Source organism: Chenopodium album, chromosome 18, assembly GCF_948465745.1.
Source record: "Chenopodium album chromosome 18, dcCheAlbu1.1, whole genome shotgun sequence".
Taxonomy (NCBI): Eukaryota; Viridiplantae; Streptophyta; class Magnoliopsida; order Caryophyllales; family Amaranthaceae; genus Chenopodium; species Chenopodium album.
Genome location: NC_137851.1, coordinates 14,142,508 through 14,162,169, shown reverse-complemented (window position 1 = coordinate 14,162,169; position 19,662 = coordinate 14,142,508). Strand labels below are relative to the sequence as shown.

The window sequence follows — 19,662 nt, the reverse complement described above, 5'->3', positions numbered from 1 at the left end:
CTGAAGTTTGAGCTTGTGCATGATAAAGTCACTACCTTCTCCGAAGCCATGGAAAGAGCTGAAAGAATCATCAAAGCAAGCGAGGTGTGCAAGGCACCCTTGGCTAAGTACAAGGGGAAAAGAAAGCACGAGGACAACTACCATGAAAACAAGAATAGAAGGCCGAGGAAGTCTGAGAGTGATGATGAAGGACTTAAGTACAATGCTGATAGGCGTGAGATCTATTTGGACATAAAGAACAAGGCTATCCTTCCCAAGCCGAATCTAATGAACAAGCCGATAGAACAAAGGAACAAAAAACTCTGGTGTGAGTACCATTGGGAGTGCGGCCATACCACCCGAAATTGCCGAGAGCTCAAGAGAGCACTTGATAAGCTAGCGAAGGAAAGCTGAACCAATACCTCAAAACCTCCTTGAAAGACAAACAAAGAAGCAAGGCTTGCAACTCATAGCTTAGTTGACACCAACATGAGCATCAATGTCATAGCTGGGGGATATGCCTTCGGGGGCTTGTCTAACAGAGCACGCAAAATTCATTTGCAGTTGCTAGAAGAACCTATCTACGATATTTCTCCACCCCAAAGGACCCCCTCATGGTCTTCGATGATGATGATTTAAAGAAAATTCAAAGGCCCCATGAATTGACCCTCTAGTGATCCACATGAAGGTGGCCAATGCCAATGTCAAAAAGATCTTGGTGGATAGTGGGAGTTAAGCTGACATAATTACTTGGAAATGCCTTGAGCAGATGCGTTTCGGCAGAGGAGACCTCACACCCCTAGACAAGCCATTAGTCGGCTTCGGAGGGCAGCATGTTTACCCCTTGGGAACGATCAAGCTACCCATCCGCCTGGGGGAGAAGAAGAAAGGGAAAAGCTTGGTATTCACATTCTTAGTTGTGGATACCCCCCTGCCATACAACATAATCATTGGTCGGCCCTTACTTAACAAGGTCAAAGCCGCAATCTCAACCTACCACTTACTCCTTCAATTCGAGACTGATTATGGCTCCGTAGGGAAGATATATGGAGAGTTCGAGGGGAGAAAATGCTATGTAGATAGCTTGAAACAACTCGAAGCCTCGGTCAATCAGGAATATAAGGGGGCCAAGCGGAAGGCAATGGACGTAGATGAACCCCAGCTTCCCATAATGAACATCTACATGGCTGAGAATCCCAAGAAATATGGTAGGCCTAAGCCTATTGAGGAGGATGAAAGCATACCTTTGGGGGATGACCCTGCTCAGAATGTGAGAGTGGGAAAGAACTTAGACCCCCAGATCAAAGAAAATATCATTCAAGTACTTAGAGAATTCAAAGACATTTTCGCTTTTACAACAGATGAAATGCCAAGCAAAGACCCCGAAGTCATAACGCACGAGCTGAATATCCGGGAAGGTTGCAAGCCTGTCAAGCAGAAACTCAGGCATGCCGGGCCGGAGAGAAACAAAGCAACAGCCGCTGAAGTCAAAAAGCTTCTCGAAGCGGGTTTCATTTGAGAATGCCAGATATACCGAGTGGCTATCTAATGTTGTGCTTGTTAGAAAGCCAAATGGCTCTTGGCGTATGTGTGTGGACTTTACAGATTATAACAAAGCTTGCCCAAAGGATGATCACCCTTTGCTGAAAATTGATAGGTTGGTGGATTCGACCGCTGGTCACGCCCTCCTAAGCTTCATGGATGCCAATGCTGGGTACCACCAAATACCCATGTTAGAAAAAGATCAACCTTACATGGTCTTCATCACCAGCCAAGGGGTATACCGTTATAATGTTATGCCATTCGGCTTGAAAAATGCTGGGGCTACATACCAGCGCTTGATGAACAAAATTTTTGAAGGGCAGCTGGGCCAAAATATTGAGGCCTATGTTGATGACATGATCGTTAAAAGCAAAGAGAGCTCAGACCACATAGCAGATCTAAGGGAAACATTCACCACCCTTAGAAAATATAAAATGAAACTCAATCCAAGCAAATGTGTCTTTGGGGTACAAGGGGGAAAGTGCCTCGGCTTTATGGTAGATCAACGTGGCATTGATGCCAACTCGGACAAAATTCAAGCAATCCTTGAGATGGAATCCCCTAGGAATGTGAAAGAAGTGCAACGCCTTACAGGTTTCCTAGCTGTGCTTGGACGATTTCTATCCCATTAGTTGATAAAAGCTTATTCTTTTTCAAGGCCTTTAAGAGGCCCAAGTTCATGTGGGATGAGGAAGCTGAGAAAGCCTTCCAGCAATTAAAAGAACATTTGATGAATACCCCGAAACTTGTTAGCCCCCTACACGAGGAGACACTGTATGTATACTTAGCCATATCCGACTATGTCCTAAGTGCAATTCTTATTGCTGAAAGGGATGGTGCTCAAATCCCCGTCTATTTTGTCAGCCATGCCCTAAGGGGGGCTGAGACAAGGTATACTCTCATTGCAAAAGTCGTGTATGCCTTAGTGATGGCAAGCAGGAAGTTGAAGCTATACTTTCAAGCACACCTGATTAAAGTTCTCACCAGCCAACCAATAAAAAAGGTGTTAGAAAGAAAGAATCACTCCTCCCGGATGACGAATTGGTCAGATCAATTAGCTGATTTTGAAATTGAATTTGAGCCCCGCAAAGCCATAAAAGCACAAGCCTTAGCTGACTTCATAGCCGAGTGTGCCCACAGGCCCACTTCAATTGAGACCTTTGCCCCCTGGGCTCTATATGTGGATGGGTCGTCTAGTAAAGCTGGAAGTGGGGCTGAGCTATTCATAACCTCCCCGGAGGGAGAGAAATTTGAATATGCTGTCAAGTTCGCTTTCCATCCATCAAACAATGAAGCTGAGTATGAAGCTCTCATCTTGGGGCTAAACTTGTGTTAATTTATGAAGATGAAGTTAATTCAAGTATGCTTAGACTCCTAGCTTAATGTGGGGCAAATGATAAAAGAATTTGAATTGAAGGATGAAATCATGAAGGCCTACTTTGAGAAGGCCGAGAAATTGGCAAAAACATTTGAGAACTTTGAGATCAAGCACATCCCCCGCTCAAAAAATTAACAAGCCGATGCCCTTGCACGATTGGCAAGCTCAGCCGAGGGAATATCCCCTCGAAACATCATGTGGGAGGTCTTTGAAAAACCAAGTACTCATAAACCCGCCATCATGGAAATCGATAGAGGGGATACTTGGATGGATCAAATCATTCTTTTCTTAAAGGGAGAATTGACAACTAACACCCCTGGCTATCAGACAATCAAGAAGCGGGCTGAGTGGTTCATCTTGCATGAGGGGATCCTTTACAAGAAATCCTTCACTCATCCATTGCTCAAGTTCATCACCCCCGAGGAGGGAAATTATGTCCTTAGAGAAATTTATGAAGGAGCATGTGGCAGCCATCAGGGTGGAAGAACCATAGCGGGAAAGACGCTTAGGGCCGGGTTTTATTGGCCAACCCTGAGGCATGATGCCATGAAACTTGTAAAGAAATGTGACAGATGCCAGATGTTCGCTAACGTCCCTCATCTCCCAGCCAATGCCCTCACAAGCATTCAATCAGTCTTGCCCTTTGATCGGTAGGGCATGGATATTGAAGGAGTTATGTCTTCGATAAGTGCAATTACTAGATATATCAAGGATCACAATTATGGAGATATTAGTTTATTCTATAGGGTCGTCAATGTTTGGTGCTAGATATGACAATTGATCTTTGGGCTAGTTAAATAGTCTAAAACCTTATAGAATGGATCCTATAAGGTCACACACAAGAGTATTGGGTCAAACAAGTTAGAGGCCCATTATTAGGCCTCATGAGTTTATGACATGCCACATTGATGGTTTGGGCTTGACATGGATTTATTTAGAGATGTGATCTATAAATATAATCCATGCCTAGGGTTGTATGACATAACATTTAACAGTTAATTGTGAACCAAGCAACAAACTCCCAAAACCCTAATTCTCTCTCTCTCCACTCGGCCCCCTCTCTCTCCTCCCTATCCGTATGGCCACCCCTCATAGGTGGCGCGTGTGGTGGTTGTTTGGGTGGTTTGTGGTGTGCTCGTGACTCACATCCCCATTGAAGGTCGATTGAAGTGTTCGATCACAACTAACACTACTAAAATTCGGTCAAATTACGACCGTTTTTTTACGATCATCATTAAAACGGTCGCAAAATATAATATTTGCGACAGTTAAGGCGGTCGCAGATTTGCGACCGTTTTTAGGCTATTTAACAGTCGCAAAGGTATTTAAAAATTTCTTAAAAATAATATACATGTTAGAAATAATTCTAAATAAAAACAATTCTATTGCGACTGCCAAAAACGGTCGCAAATTGCGACCATTACGACCGTTATAGAAATGGTTCAATGTGGGACCATTTGCGACCGTTTAACGCTGTCGCAACAGGGTTAATATTTTTTTCTTAAAAAATGGTATAAAAGGAGTACTAAACTAACCCTAGCCCAAAACCACCGCTCCATATCTCCTCTCTCCTTTCTCTCTCTTCTTTTTCCTTTCTCCCTCTCGTTCTCTTTCCTCTCTTCCCTGATTTGCTCGTCCTCTCTCCTTTCTCTCTTTTCTTTTTCCTTTCTCCCCTTCCATCTCTTTCTCCTCTATCCTTTTTCTTCTGTTTCCTTTCTTTTTCTATTTTCTTTCTTCTTTTTCTCTTTCTTCTCACTGCACGTCCCTGATAACGTCTCCATTTTTGTTCACATCTCACGCCCCACCATTTTCGTTCTCTTGTCTTCTTCATTCTTTCCAGATTTGGAGTTTGGTGTTCGGATTTTTGTCAACAAACAAATTATGGTGTTCGGATTTTCTTCAACAAACGAGTTATGGTTTTTCATGGTTAAATTCGACCATATGAACCATTAGAGGAAAAAACATTGATAAAGGTTTGTTGATTTTCAGAAAATTTAGGTTCGAATTTGTGGGTTTAATTGTCGAATTTAGGTTCGAATTTTTTGTCGAATTTAGGTTCGAATTTGTGGGTTTAATTGTCCAATTTAGGTTCGATTTATGAGGGTTTTATTTCGTTTTTGTTTGATCTTTTTTTGTCGAATTTGTGGGTTTATTTTTTTTGGGTATAATTGTTGTGGGTTTATTTTTTTTGGTTCAATTTTTGTACATTTATTTGTGGGTTAAATTGTTTTGATATATTGATGTTGTTTTTTTGTTTGATTTTTGTTCGAAATTATGTGGGTTGTTTTTGATGGTTTAATCGATTGTTTTTGTGGGTTATATTTCTAGGTGAATTTTTTTTTTAATTTTTTTTTATGTTTTTCTGGGTTAAGGGTGGGTGGGTGGTGGTGGGTATTGGTGGTTGAAGGTGGGCAAAGGTGAAGGTGGGTAGAGGGCGTCGGCGGCTAGTGGTTGTTTAGGGTGGGCAGTAGTGGTGGTTTGGGTGGGATCTGCTTTGGGTGGATCTGGGTTAAGGGTGGGTGGGTCTTTTTCTTTTTTTTTTTTTTTGTTTTTTAAATACTTTTAGCGACCGCTTATGACGGTCGCTAATTTCAAGATTTGCGACCGTTTCATAAGGCGGTCGCAACTTTTAATATTTGCGACCGTTTTTTCAACGGTCGTTGAAAATAGTTAAAACGGTCGTTAAAAATCTGCGACCATCAAAAGGTCGTAATATTGTTTTTTTGCGACCAAGAGAATAATGACCACCATGTTACGACCGTTAACGGTCGCAATTATGTTTTGCGACTGTTTTCACTATTTTCAGGAATCGTTTGCGACGGTCGCAATTTGGCCGATTTTTAGTAGTGTAACTAGCATTAGTGGAGGTTTGATCCGTGCTCGTGGACTTAGTAGAGGAATCACACGTGGGGTTCTTATTCTCCTTATTGTTCTTGCTCGATCATACGTGGAATCACGCTACAAAGGTATTAAGTCTAATTCTTTATGTGTTATGCATGATCTTGGGATTAGGTGCTATATGAATATGATTCGTGTTTTCCGCAATTCGTACCTATAAACTCCTACAGTGGTATCGGTTAGCCTATGCATGTACATATATTGAATATTAATTCTTTGATAGTCCACAATTTTAATTCAATTAGGAGGGAGAATAATTTAATTATGGGTCAATTATTATTTTAAATGTGATTTAACAATATATAATCATTAAAAGTTGTTTAATTTGCTCCAAATTAGCCATCAAAGATTTGAATTTTGCCCCTAATTCACTCGAAAATTTCGACCCACCCAACCCTAATTTTCGAAAATTTCAAAACCATATACCCTAATTTGTGAAATTTGTGTTTTGGTTTTTGAATTAATTCGATTGCTATGTGTTTAAAGAATTTATCTATTTGATTTCATGCTAAATTATGAATTTTCATGATCAAATTACTTAATTTAAGAATTAAATTAAATTGGGGATTAATTTCATGAAGAACCCTAATTTCAAGATTGAATATGATTTAATTTTGAAATTATTTGGACCACATTAAGATTAATTTAATTTTAACAAAAATTATTTTGTTTTTATTTAAATTAAAATAAAAAAGGGTTTTTAGCAGCGGCAACTGAGGCTGCCGCTGCAGGTGGTCCGAAGGGAGGGTTGGAGCAGGGCAGCAGGCGGATCAGAGGAGGGGCAGCAATAGCAGCACCGTGCAACGGTTGCGCGGCACTGCTGCTGCTGTAGAGCAGCGTATACCTCACGGTGTACGGCCACCGTGGCTGGCTTCGGCTGGCCACACCACGGTGGCTGGCGCACTGTTTTCAAAAAAAAAATTATTATTTTATTTTAATAAAAATCAGATTTCAAAATTAAAAATTAAAGAGATAAGTTTTGATTTTGAAAAGATAATTAACAAAGTTAAAGTGGTTAATTTTGTTAAGTTTGGATAATTATGGAGCAAAAGATTCTATTTGGATAATGATTGATTAAATAATGAGATTATCCCATAATTAATTTTGGATAATAATTGATTTAAAATTATGTGATTGGCTAGGCAATTAGGATAGAATCTCCTAAATTAGTTAGGATAATCATGGAAAATAAATATGATTTATCTTCCATAATTAAAATATGATTTGATTCTATCTCTTACCTAAAATAAAATATATGATATTTTATGGTTGGTTAGAAATATTATGTGATATTATCTAACTGCAGTAATTAATTAAAATATGAGATATTTAGAGCCATGTTTCCTTAATTATGAACATTTGATGTTGTAGTTTAGGAAAGCATGATGAGTGATTTATTATGTGGCACTTTATAATATATGATATTATTTATTGCTATATATAGACTAGTATGGCCCATAGATTCTCAATACGATCTGCGCATCGTTTCGTATTTTTTGTAATCTAAATACGGTCTACGTACCGTTAAGTATTTTTGTAATTTATTTTATTTTATTTAAGTAGTAGATAGAATGAATAATATTACAAGTTGCAGTCGATCCAAGAAGCCAATGGAGTGGAAGCCCAAAGGAATAAGATGGATGAGATCCATGAAGATTCAAGTGGGAGCATTTTCTGCTTTATTAGTTTTCTTAGGATTAAGGGGCCATACTATGTCATGTTTTATCTATGCATTAGTAGATTATGCATGTTAGATTTTATTGATGCTTGTGATGATGCGCTGGAGTTTACTATATTAAAATCACAAACATAATGAATCTAGGTCCCGGTAATATTGAGGTTGCTTTTCCAATTAAAAACCCGATAAACCTTTGATATTTATGATGGGTCATGCCAAAGCTGGGTGTCATATTATATCTTGGGAGAGGGGGTAAATTAAGTTTTACAATTTTAATTGGTTAAACTCAACAAGGTTACCTAAAGAGTTTAAAACCTTGAAGCTAAGGGTAATAATTAAACATGTGATGATTAATTATTCAACCAAGAATTACAAGAGTTGTAATCAGTAAAGAGTTTACTCACCTTGAAAATATAATGGTTGATGGTAGGGCCAAAGTCCGGTCAATTATTACACAAATAAAGGGTCTTGGAATCACTTAATTCAAATTGGGATCATTTAATTGAATAAAATGCTTTAAAGTTACCAAATTTAAATCGTTTATGGTACTTTAATTTTATTAAACATAATTATTGAACTTTGCCTCGTTTTGTTTTTGTTTGTAGATGAATAACCTTTACGACAACACTATTTTGCCAAACAAATTGAAATTAAGGCTGAATCTCAAAAACTTCAGGGAATGGGAAAACGAATTGAGAAATGTTCTTAGAAGTCAAAGGGTTGAAGCTCGTTTATATATACCCATTGAGAGCAGATATACTATTGGTTTACTCCTAAAAGGCATGTAAAAGATGTTTCGAATGCAGAGAAAATTAGGAATCTCATTTTAGAATCTATTCCAACTTGTTAGAAAAGAAGGTTCAGGCACTATGAGTTGACCAATCTACATGAATGTCTTCGTGCCATCTGTCGAGGTGGCATTGGAAGGCTAGGAAGTGGAGGCTTCAACGACTATAATGTAAGAGATGTCGTTAATTCGATATCTCAGATTTACTACTCCTGGACTGACAATGTAAGGTTTGAGATTTACAGTATCCACTGTAGGATTATGGCTAAGAAACTCATGCCTGGTCAGTCAGTTAGGACCCATGTCTATGAACTGATTGGATTATTCAATCAGATGGATATCCTAGGGAGGTCGTTTGATGATGACTCTGCGCATGACACTATCTTGTTCTCGCTCCATGATGGATTTGATCTAGTCAAGCTTATTCATGATGATGAAGGCTCGACAGTGACATTAGTCAACCTCTTGGTCAACCATTCAGAGGAGTACTTGAAGAGGGAGGGAAGCCAGTGCTTCTATTGCGGTAGGTGGTCTTGCCACAAACTTGGGTGTCCCCATTACACACCAGTGAAAACGGAAGGTAAAGAGTTACTGTAGACACCCAAATGTGTCTCCCCAAAATCGAACCCAGTGATGAATACCTTTCACGTCATTTGATTATCGGACAAGGTGAAAGTGTGGAAATTCTAGTGATGAGGATGTTTTTTTTATTAAAATATTTCTCTTTCTGTTTTAAAAAATATTTCTTTTCTTACTCTATTTATGAAAAATAGTCAGTCTAATTTGGTTTGGTCCATGATAGGGTCCAATAATAGTGTAGTTGGTTTAGGCTTGAAAAGAGCTTTCCAACGATATATTATAAGCCCAATTTCGATGAATAATGAGGAAGTTATGGATTATATTAAATTGGGCTCGAAATGATTTTTATATTTGGCCCAATGATCTAGAGGAGGGCCTATTAATTATTATTCCTAAGGTTATTAGGATTGATTTTAATCTTCTAGAATATTTAGAAGGTTCCTTTCTAATGAGATTAGGATTGATAATTATATTTTAAAGAGTTTTATTTGGAATGAAATAAGTGTTTTATGATAAACCTGTTTTTAAATCTGATAAACACGGAATTTTCTACTTAATCATATTAAGAAGAGGATTCTGTACAAAAGCGCGTTTTATCTTTTAATTAGCGCCAAACGACAAAGCCTGTCACCTGCTGCTAACATCTGTCGCCTGGCGCTGATGTCTGTCGCTTGGCGACAGATGCCAGTTTTATTCCGAATAGGACTTGTTTAGTTTCCGACTATTTTTCTATCAATTGGGGTCGAATTTCCCTGTTTTCAATCATCAATCATTCACAACAATCATCCCTCTCTATTCTCTCTCTAAAAAAGCTAGAAGCTTTCCTTCTCTCTCTATTCTTTTTCTAAACCTTCCCTTTTACAAAATTCCACATACACTAGCTCTAGACACACCTAGCCAAGTTCGAGGTTGCCTTCTCCCTAGACGTGAAAGGTTGATAATTTCTGAGGCTTTGGTCCCAAATCCCTATTTCAATTATTTGATTTAATTGTTGGATTTATTTTTCCTTGAAGTTACTAACGTGTGTATTTTGTTATTAGAAAGAGGTACGAGGCATCGAAGTAAGTAATTTAATTGCTTTATTGCTCTTTTGATATAGGAATAATGCTTAGAGTATTTTGTTGATTCTTAATATCATGTTAGGATGTTTTATTGCTTCCTAGTATCATGTTTAGGGTTAACTAAAATTTCTAATATCATGTATATTTTATTATGATGCTTCCTATTTCTTTCCTAATAGCATGTTATTGTCATGTTAGAGCTAACTGATCTTTAATGTTTAGTGACATGCTAGAGTTTGTTATTAATCTTGTTAGTATCATACCTAGGATCTTGCTATTATTATTATGCTTTATTGAGAATATTATTATAATGATGATTGTTATTATGTTACTTGATATTATTTATTATTGTTGTTATTGCTTGATCGCGCCCTCTCTTGCAGGTTTAAAGGGAATTTATACTTGTAATCAAGCTTAATAAGATGATTAATAATCTTGTTTAGGTTAATATGATTATAATTCAAGTGATCGCCAATAATAGATTTGTTTGTGCATTAATATTCAACTAACATAGATTAAACAGGTTTAGGGTTAACCTATTGGTTGCATGTTAGTTAGAAAGCGCACATGAATATGAGAAGAATAAAGTAGAGGCCTATTTTTAGGGCAGGTTCAATCTCTTTTAGGTTGGATTTGTACCTTCATCCCCGAACATCCAGTCATGGTTCCAGACCTATTGGAGTTAACGATCTCCTGGATCGTTAAGGGGTGTAACCTTCACCCTGTGAACGGTTTACAAGTTCTTAAAACTTGTTGGCGACTCTTTTACTTTAACTTCCTTCCTTTTGGACGCTACCATGCTTAAGTGTATGATCACAGTGGGGCTCAAGCGTGGGATGTTTGAAATATTCCCTACAGTTACCTGATGTTTTTGTTATAGAAATTAATCTTACTTCTTCTTCAACTTGGGTATTCGATACCGGTTGTGGTGCTCACATTGTTAATAACATGCAGGGCCTAGATTGGAGTAAGAAGTTAGCGAAAGGGGAAGTCACACTTCGAGTAGGAAATGGAGCAAAAGTTGCTGCACTTGCTATTAGAAACTATCATTTGAGACTTCCGTCTGGTCTTATTTTGGTGCTTAATAACTGTTATTATGTCCCAACAATTACCAAGAACATTATTTCAGTTCCTGTTTTAGATACTGAAGGTTTTTCTTTTGAAATAAGAGACAAGTGTTGTTTTATTTCTAAAGGAAATATGTTATATGCTAACGCCAAATTGATTAATGGTTTATATGTCTTAGATTATACAACTCATGTTTACAAAATTGATCAAAAAAGTGTAAAACAGATGAATCAAACTAAACCTATTTATGGCATTGTAGGTTAGGTCATATAAACCAATCGCGCATCCAGAAATTACATAAGGATGGACTCCTAACTTCATTTGATTATGAATCATTTGAGAATTGTGAGTCATGCTTATTAGGTAAAATGACCAAATCGCCTTTTACTGGAAAAGGTGAAAGAGCTAGTGACCTTTTGGGCCTCATACATACAGATGTATGTGGACCAATGAGTTCAAAAGCTAGAGGTGGTTATAACTACTTCATTACCTTCACTGATGATTTGAGTAGGTATGGTTATATCTATTTAATGAAACACAAGTCGGAATCCTTTGAAAAGTTCAAGGAATTCTAGAATGAGGTACAAAACCAACTTGGGAGAACAATTAAGGCATTACGATCTGATCGTGGTGGTGAATATTTAACCCAAGAATTTGATGAACATCTGATCAATTGTGGAATACTTTCACAGTTAACCCCTCCAGGAACACCATAGTTAAATGGTGTGTCAAAAAGGAAGAATAGGACCTTACTAGATATGGTTCGGTCCATGATGAGCTTTACTGGTCTTCACATATCATTTTGGGGATATGCATTAGAAGCAACTGCGAACATACTAAACAGAAGCCCGTCCAAAGCAATTGAGAAGACACCATATGAGTTATGGACTGGAAAAGTTCCAAAGCTGTCTTATCTCAAGGTTTGGGGTTATGAGGTCTATGTAAAACGTTTACAAAGCAATAAACTCGGCCCTAAATCAGACAAATGTTTCTTTGTGGGTTATCCCAAAGAAACAAAAGGGTATTACTTCTACAATCGCGAAGATAACAAAGTGTTTGTTGCTCGCGATGGTTTCTTTCTAGAAAAGGAATTCCTCTCTCGAAATCCAAGTGGGAGTAAATTAGACTAAAGAGACTCCTATCCTCCCACTTGAATCTAATTCTTGCGAAAATCTTCAAAGAGTTGAAGAGAACATTTCTATTGTTGCTCCTACCCCACGTAGGTCTGCCAGAATTAAAAACAAATAGTTTGTTGAAGTTCTGTTGACTGAGGATTCTGAAATCTTCTTATTGGAGAATGAGGAATCGGCAACCTACAAGCAAGCTTTGGCGAGCCCCAACTCAGATAAATGGCTTGATGCCATGAAATCCGAAATGGAATCGATGTCTAAAAATGCTGTGTGGACCCTGGTGGACTTACCTAATGGGGTAAAACCTATTGGTTGCAAGTGGGTTTACAAGATTAAAACAGACAAGGATGGAAATGCAAAAACATCTATAAAGCAAGACTGGTTGTAAAAGGGTACAGACAGATTCATGGTATTAACTATAATGAAACCTTTTCTCCAATAGCAATGTTTAAGTCCATTCGGATTCTTTTAGCGATTGCTGCATTTTTCGATTACGAAATTTGGCAGATGGTTGTCAAAACCACCTTCTTGAATGGGTTCTTGATGGAGGAAGTGTATATGACATAACCTGAGGGTTTTGAAGATCTAGAAAATCCTGGAAAGGTATGCAAACTTCAGAAATCCATTTATGGATTGACGCAAGCATCAAGGAGTTGGAACCTTTGTTTTGATGAAGCGATCAAACAGTTTGATTTTCTCAAAAGCGAAGAGGAACCTTGTGTATACAAGAAGTCCAGTGGGAGAAGCATAGTTTTCTTAGTCTTGTATGTAGATGAAATACTGCTCATGGGGAACGACATACCAATGCTTGAGTCAGTCAAGGAGTGGTTGAAGAGTTGTTTCTCCATGAAAGACTTGGGTGACGCCGAGTACATTTTGGGAATCAAGATCCATCGAGTCAGGTCTCGAAGAATGATTGGACTGAGTCAAGAGACTTTGTTGATAAGGTTCTTGACAGATTTTCGATGAAAGACTCTAAGAGAGGATTTCTCCCCATGTCTCATGGCATTACGCTCAGTAAATCTCAGTTCCCTAAAACACCAGAAGAGATGAGACGTATTGTTGATAAACCTTATGCTTTGGCAATAGGGTCAATCATGTATGCTATGATATGTACAAGGCCGGATGTTTCATTTGCTTTAAGCATGTGTAGCAGATTTCAGGCATATCTAGGAGAAGCACACTAGACAGCTGCCAAGAACATCCTTAAGTACTTGAGAAAGACTAAAGGAATGTTTCTAGTATATGGCGGCGAAGATGAGTTGGTTGTCAAAGATTATACAAATGCGAGTTTCCAAACAGACAGAGATGATTTTAAATCCCAATCTGGGTACATCTTCTGTCTGAATGGAGGAACAGTGAGCTGGAAGAGTTCGAAGCAAAGCATTGTCGCAGACTCTACGACAGAATCAGAGTATTTAGCTGCTGTTGAAGCAGCTAAGGAAGCAGTTTGGATTAATAAATTCCTAATTGAGATGGACATTGTACCAAGTGCTCAAAAGGGAATTGAGTTGTATTGTGACAACAATGGCACCATTGCTCAATCAAAGGAGCCTAGGTCACACTTCAAATCCAAACATGTTGAGAGGAAATATCATCTCATTCGAGAAATCGTTGGCAGAGGAGTTGTCAAGATGTGCAAAGTTCATACGGATGAGAATATCGCTGATCTACTTACTAAACCCCTTCCATTGCCCAAGCATGAGAAACATGCTAATGCAACTGGATTGAGGCTAATGATGCAATTTAAGTTATATTTGTTTTTGAGAAAAACTTATTACATATGTAATACATTCATTGGCAGAATTATGTTTAAACAGAAATTCATCATTTCTCTTATTTAATTATGGTTTTATGATATTAAATAAAATGTCCAAAATAATTATGGATTGATGGGCTCATTAGGTTGATGACCTGGTGAATGAAACCCCAAAGGTGAACAAAATCCATATATTATTTAGTTCCTAGTTCGGAATCATTAAAGTGGACATAAATGATTTCAATAAATGGACTAGCATGTAAGATTGATTGGATAACGCAGTTTCATTGGCTATAGGGGCATAGTGATGATGCTCGGTCAATCACATGGATATGCATGAATGATGCATGATCGAACTATAGACCTAATTTGAAGTTCAAGTATAGAACTTCCGGATTAATGAGTCTACCTATCATTTGTTTTGTAATTTTAACTCAGTTTTCAAGAAAAGATTTGTAGATTAATATGATCACGACATGAGATGCAATCATATTATCAAATCGACACACGTTGACTTAAGGAATTTGAATATTGCGCACTTGTCTCAGACAAGTGGGAGATTGAAGGAGTTATGTCTTCGATAAGTGCAATTACTAGATATATTAAGGATCACAATTATGGAGATAATTAGTTCATTTTATAGGGTCGTCAATGTTTGGTGCTAGATATGACAATTGATCTTTGGGCTAGTGAAATAGTCCAAAACCTTATAGAATGGATCCTATGAGGTCACACACAAGAGTATTGGGTCAAAAAAGTTAAAGGCCCATTATTGGGCCTCACGAGTTTATGACATGCCACATTGATTGTTGGGCTAGGATGGTTTGATGAGCTTAGAATGTTTTGGGCTAGACATGGATTTATTTAGAGATGTGATCTATAAATATAATCCATGCCTAGGGTTATATGACATAACAATTAACAGTTAATTGTGAACCAAGCAATAAACTCCCAAAACCCTAATTCGCTCTCTCTCTCCACTCGGCCCTCTCTTTCTCCTCCCTATCCGTACAGCCGCCCCTCATAGGTGGCGCGTGTGGTGGTTTTTTGGGTGGTTCGTGGTGTGCTCATGACTCCCATCTCCGTTGAAGGTTGATTGAAGTGTTCGATCACAACTAACTAGCATTAGTGGAGGTTTGATCCGTGCTCGTGGACTTATTAGAGGAATCACACGTGGGGTTCTTATTCTCCTTATTGTTCTTGCTCGATCATACGTGGAATCACGCTACAAAGGTATTAATTCTAATTATTTGTGTGTTATGCATGATCTTGGGATTAGGTGCTATATGAATATGATTCGTGTTTTCCACAATTCGTACCTATAAACTCCTACAGATATCCTAGGGCCATTCCCCGTGACCTCGGGGTAAAGGAAGTTTCTGATTGTAGTAGTTGATTATTTTACCAAGTGGGTTGAAGCCGAGCTGGTGGCAACAATCACGGACAAGCAAGTTTAGAAGTTCATATGGAGAAACATCATTACCCGCTTCGGGGTACCCCACATCCTGATCTCAGGTAATGACCGTCAGTTCAACAGCGGGCCAACTAGAGAATACCATTCAAACAAGGTTTTCGGCTGTATGCCGACCCCAAACAAATGGGCAAGCCGAGGCAGCAAACAAAACAATCTTGAAGGGGCTAAAGACAATGTTGAAGGGTACGAAAGGCTCTTGGGTGGATGAATTGCCCGGGATTTTATGGTTAATTCATACTACTACCAAAGAGGTTACGGGGCAAACTCCTTTTTCCTTGGTGTATGGAAACGATGTTGTGCTCCCCGTAGAGGTCGGCCTCTCCCCGAGTCACCTTCTATATGACTATGCCTAAAAGGATGAATTGAAGCCCTTGGCCTTAGACCTACTCCCAGAGATAATAGAGGATGTCTTGCTTTGCTCCATAGCATACAAGCAAAGGATAACTCGTCTCTACAATAATAGAGTCAAGGCTAAACCCTTAGTTGAGGGTGATTGGGTAATCAGAAAGTGTGAAGCTACTGGCAAGCCCCCAGGCATTGGGAAAGCTGAGCCCAAATTGGGAGGGTCCTTACAAGATCAAAGAAGTCATTCGCCTGAGCACCTTTCGCTTGCAAACTCCTAATGGCAAGGACCTCCCCCGGCCATGGAATGCGGATAACCTACGAAGGTACTATATCTAGGCATATCATCCCCTTACAATGATGCCCTAGGGCCAATAAGAACCGATACGAGGAGATCAATTTTTTATATAGCGCATCATTGTAATATTTCTGTTTTTATGTTAATATAATGAAAAAGCCCCTCGGTTGGGATGTTTGCCCCCTATATTTTCATTTTGTTATTTTCTTACTTGAAATTTATTTTTGAACTTTTATATCGCTTATTAGCATAGCCGACAATCATTTAATAGCACCGCATGCCCGGCATAGGGCATTTCGGTTCGCTAAGTTAACAATAACAAGTTTGTTCCAATGTTTGGAGAAAGATGCTAACCTATGCTCAAATATTTGAGATAGAGTCCTAGCCAAGTCATCATTCATAACTTGGGGCTCGTTTAGCCCTCAGCCTACTCTAAATAGTTGGAATAGCCCAGCTCTCATACAACTCCCAACTTAGGGATCGTTTTAGCCCCTAACTTGTTTATATTATCAATCTAATGTTTATAACTAAGGGCTCATTTTAGCCCCTCGGCGTTCTCATTCATCAAAAACATGGGGCTCGTTTAGCCCTCACCTAACCTGGAAAAGCAAGAATAACATGCTAGGGTTACTTGTCAAGTACTAGGGGCTTTTTTTGGCCCCTACGGTTTAATAATCCCTAGGGGATCAAGCAAAGAGCAAGAACTCGGCAAGAGGAACTCAAAAGGGAGACATATAACTCCATTACATCAATAAAACCAAGTCAAAGGAGAATACGTAGTTTCAATACATCAAAAGACAAGTTTAAAGTTCATCAATCAATGACAAAGTATCATAAATTCAATACATCTCAAAGAAGCATCAGCAAAATCTAGTGCAAAAGGTCGAGCTGAAGAAGCTACCCATCGGTCCTGCCTTGCTGGTTCTACTCAGCCATGATTTTCCTCCATTCCTCCTCATCAGCAGCATCAAGGAGGGCCTTAACCTTATCCCGCACCTTGGAATAAGATTCTTGTAGTCCAAAGGCAGCAAAGGTCGTTCCCATATGAGCCTGAGCATCTGCAATCCTTGCCTCGAAGGCCTCATATCCAACCATAGATTGAAAATCAGCAAAGGCAGGAGACTTCTTCCAATCAGCAATCACCCCCTCCTGGGACCGCTCTGCTCTCTCCCGAGCTTGAGTCAACTCCTCCTTCAGGCCAGCCAGCTCATCTTTCTTCTTCTTCAGCATCTCGGTCAGCTTCTTTTTCTCCTCCTTGACCTCAGCGAGTTTAGTCTCAAGGGCCTAGGTGCTAGTCTTTCTAGCCTCCTAAGCATTAGTGAGTTCCTACTAGGCTTTCTCCAGGGCATCCTTAGCCTCCGAGAACGTCAAAACTCTATCCACAGGTCCTCCATGTCCTGCACAACACACCTCTTGTAATCCTCGGCCATCACGCTCAAAGTCGCGCCAACCTACATCAATAAGAAGAAACGGATGGTTAGTATAACCCAAAAGACAGAGAAAAACATTGCAAAATATAGTATAGGATAGCTCCTGCTGAGCTATCACCAGGCTCCTAGACTGGCCCCCGGGGTGCGTACTCACTGTTGGAAGGATAGCCCAAGGGGTTCCTCAACCCGATAGAGTCAACCCGCAGGCTGACCAAGTATGACTCTCCACAAAAGAGATCGTACGCCTATAAATAAAGGGCAAAGTACAACGGAAAGGAGGTTAGACACACAATTTATTACACTATCTCTATCTCTCTAAGTACACTTTCTCTCTCTAAACACAATCTAACTTAAGCATCGGAGGGGGGTTCCTCGAGCCACCACCGAGGGCAGTTCACGTGTTCTTCCTTGTGCAGGTCGTTGACGGGACCCAGCTCGTGCTAGCAGAAGCCTTGGATCCACACCTGGAACAATTAGCGCTAGAAAGAGGGGTCGGATCATCTAACCTAAGGTTCACCAGCTGAGCAAGGGACTAGTTGACAGACCGCCATGGTCGAGGAGGAAGCTGTATAGACACCAGTCTCTAAGATCAGCGAAGCCAACCAAACACCACAAAAAACAGCGTCAATTACCCTCGATCCAAAAGGATTAACCGAAAAACCCAAATCCAATATATCCCAAAAATCTAATCCCGCCGGATCGGCGTCTACTGCAACCAAAGCGGCGGCGAAGCCAGTAGATCCGATATATCCCAAAAGTTCGGAATGCCACCAACAGACACGAATAATGAACCCATCATTTCAACACCCTAACCCAGAAACCGCAGCCTGTCAATATGCCAGCCATTCTGCAGAACCTCTCTAAGTGCAGTAAAGAGCACTTGGCAGCCACGACATCAGTCCTTACCAACTTTGGTAAAGGAACAGGCTCCCCGCCAATAGCTACAGCTAGAGAGTCAGCCACGAAGAAGGCGACACCTATAAATCTCACCCCGGAGCATGCAGAGTTGGTCCAACTGAGGAAGAAGGTGCTAGAACTGGAAGCTCGAAACCTGAATCGAGAGTGGAGCGTAGATGAGGCAGCCTAGGAAAATGGCATCCCGGAGGCTCAAGTTGTTCGCAGCAGGTCACCAGCCTCTGAGCGAAGACCAAGTCTGGACAGGGAGAAATAAGCACGAATCCAGGTTATTCCAGATGATTCCCCATTTTGCAAGGAGATTCTGGAGGAGTCGATGGAGAAAATAAAGATGCCCAGCTTTAAGTACAATGAAACCACAACACCTAGTAATCACATTTTGGCATTTGAGAATCACATGGTACTGTACACCATGACAGACTCAGTCTGGTGTAAGGCATTCCCACCGACCTTGGAAGGGCTGGCGGCTGAGTGGTACGGAGCCATCTCAAAAGGATTCGTTTATTCGTATAATCAGCTGAAGAGAATGTTCATGGAGCACTTTGTCGCCCTGATGGATCGTATAAAAATGACCACCGAGCTGATGTCACTGGTGCAAGGAAAAGATGAGCCCCTAAGAGAGTTCATCACCAGATTCAACGAGGAAGCAACAACCATCCCGAACATGAGCCAGGAGGTACCACTGCTAGCAATGCAGAGCGGGTTTCTACCGGGCTCACCGTTCAGAGCGTATATGGGACGAAAGAGTCTTAAAACGCTGGCTGAATAGCTGGGAAAAGCGCACGAGTTTATAAAAGCAGATGAGACCGATAGGGCAATGCTGAGCAGAAAAGCACCAAGTGACCCAATAAAGCGAGCTGAAGTCACCCGGGCAAAGAACACAACCAGGGTGGATCAGCCCGGCAGAGCTGAACAAGGTCGCGGGGATGCGAATAGGGCGGTTGGAGTGAGAAGATCAGACCAGAAACGAGGAGGCAGACCTGGGAGGTTTGACCAATACACTCCACTCACTCATTCAAGGTCCCATATCTTCAGTGTGAATAAAGTTGACGATAAATGGCAGAGACCACCAAGAATGGTGATTAGAAATCGTGATCCAAGCAAGTGGTGTGACTTCCACAAGGATCATGGACACACCACTGATGAATGCACACACTTGAAAGACAACATAGAGGACTTAGTTCGGCGAGGATACCTGAACCAATTCAAGCAACATTTTGATTCCTCCAGGAGAAGAGAAGAGGATAGGTCCGGCCATGACCGTAGGGGGGGTCACAGAGGCCCGACCAAGGGCAGAGATCGAGACAGTAAACCAGAGGGCAGGGTGCATGTAATCAATGGTGG

General features: G+C 40.1%; 1 protein-coding gene across 1 annotated transcript; it reads left to right on the top strand.

Annotated features, from left to right (window-relative positions):
- The first annotated feature begins 18,649 nt into the window (after nucleotides 1–18,649).
- On the top strand, nucleotides 18,650–19,087 carry LOC145591883 (uncharacterized). Its single transcript, XM_081648368.1, has one exon. It carries the CDS (start codon nucleotides 18,650–18,652, stop codon nucleotides 19,085–19,087), a length of 438 nt encoding a protein of 145 aa, XP_081504494.1.
- The last annotated feature ends 575 nt before the right edge of the window (nucleotides 19,088–19,662 follow it).

Coding starts and splice junctions, on each gene's coding strand:
- LOC145591883 (XM_081648368.1), top strand. CDS start 18,650: ATGCCCAGCTTTAAGTACAATGAAACCACAACACCTAGTAATCACATT.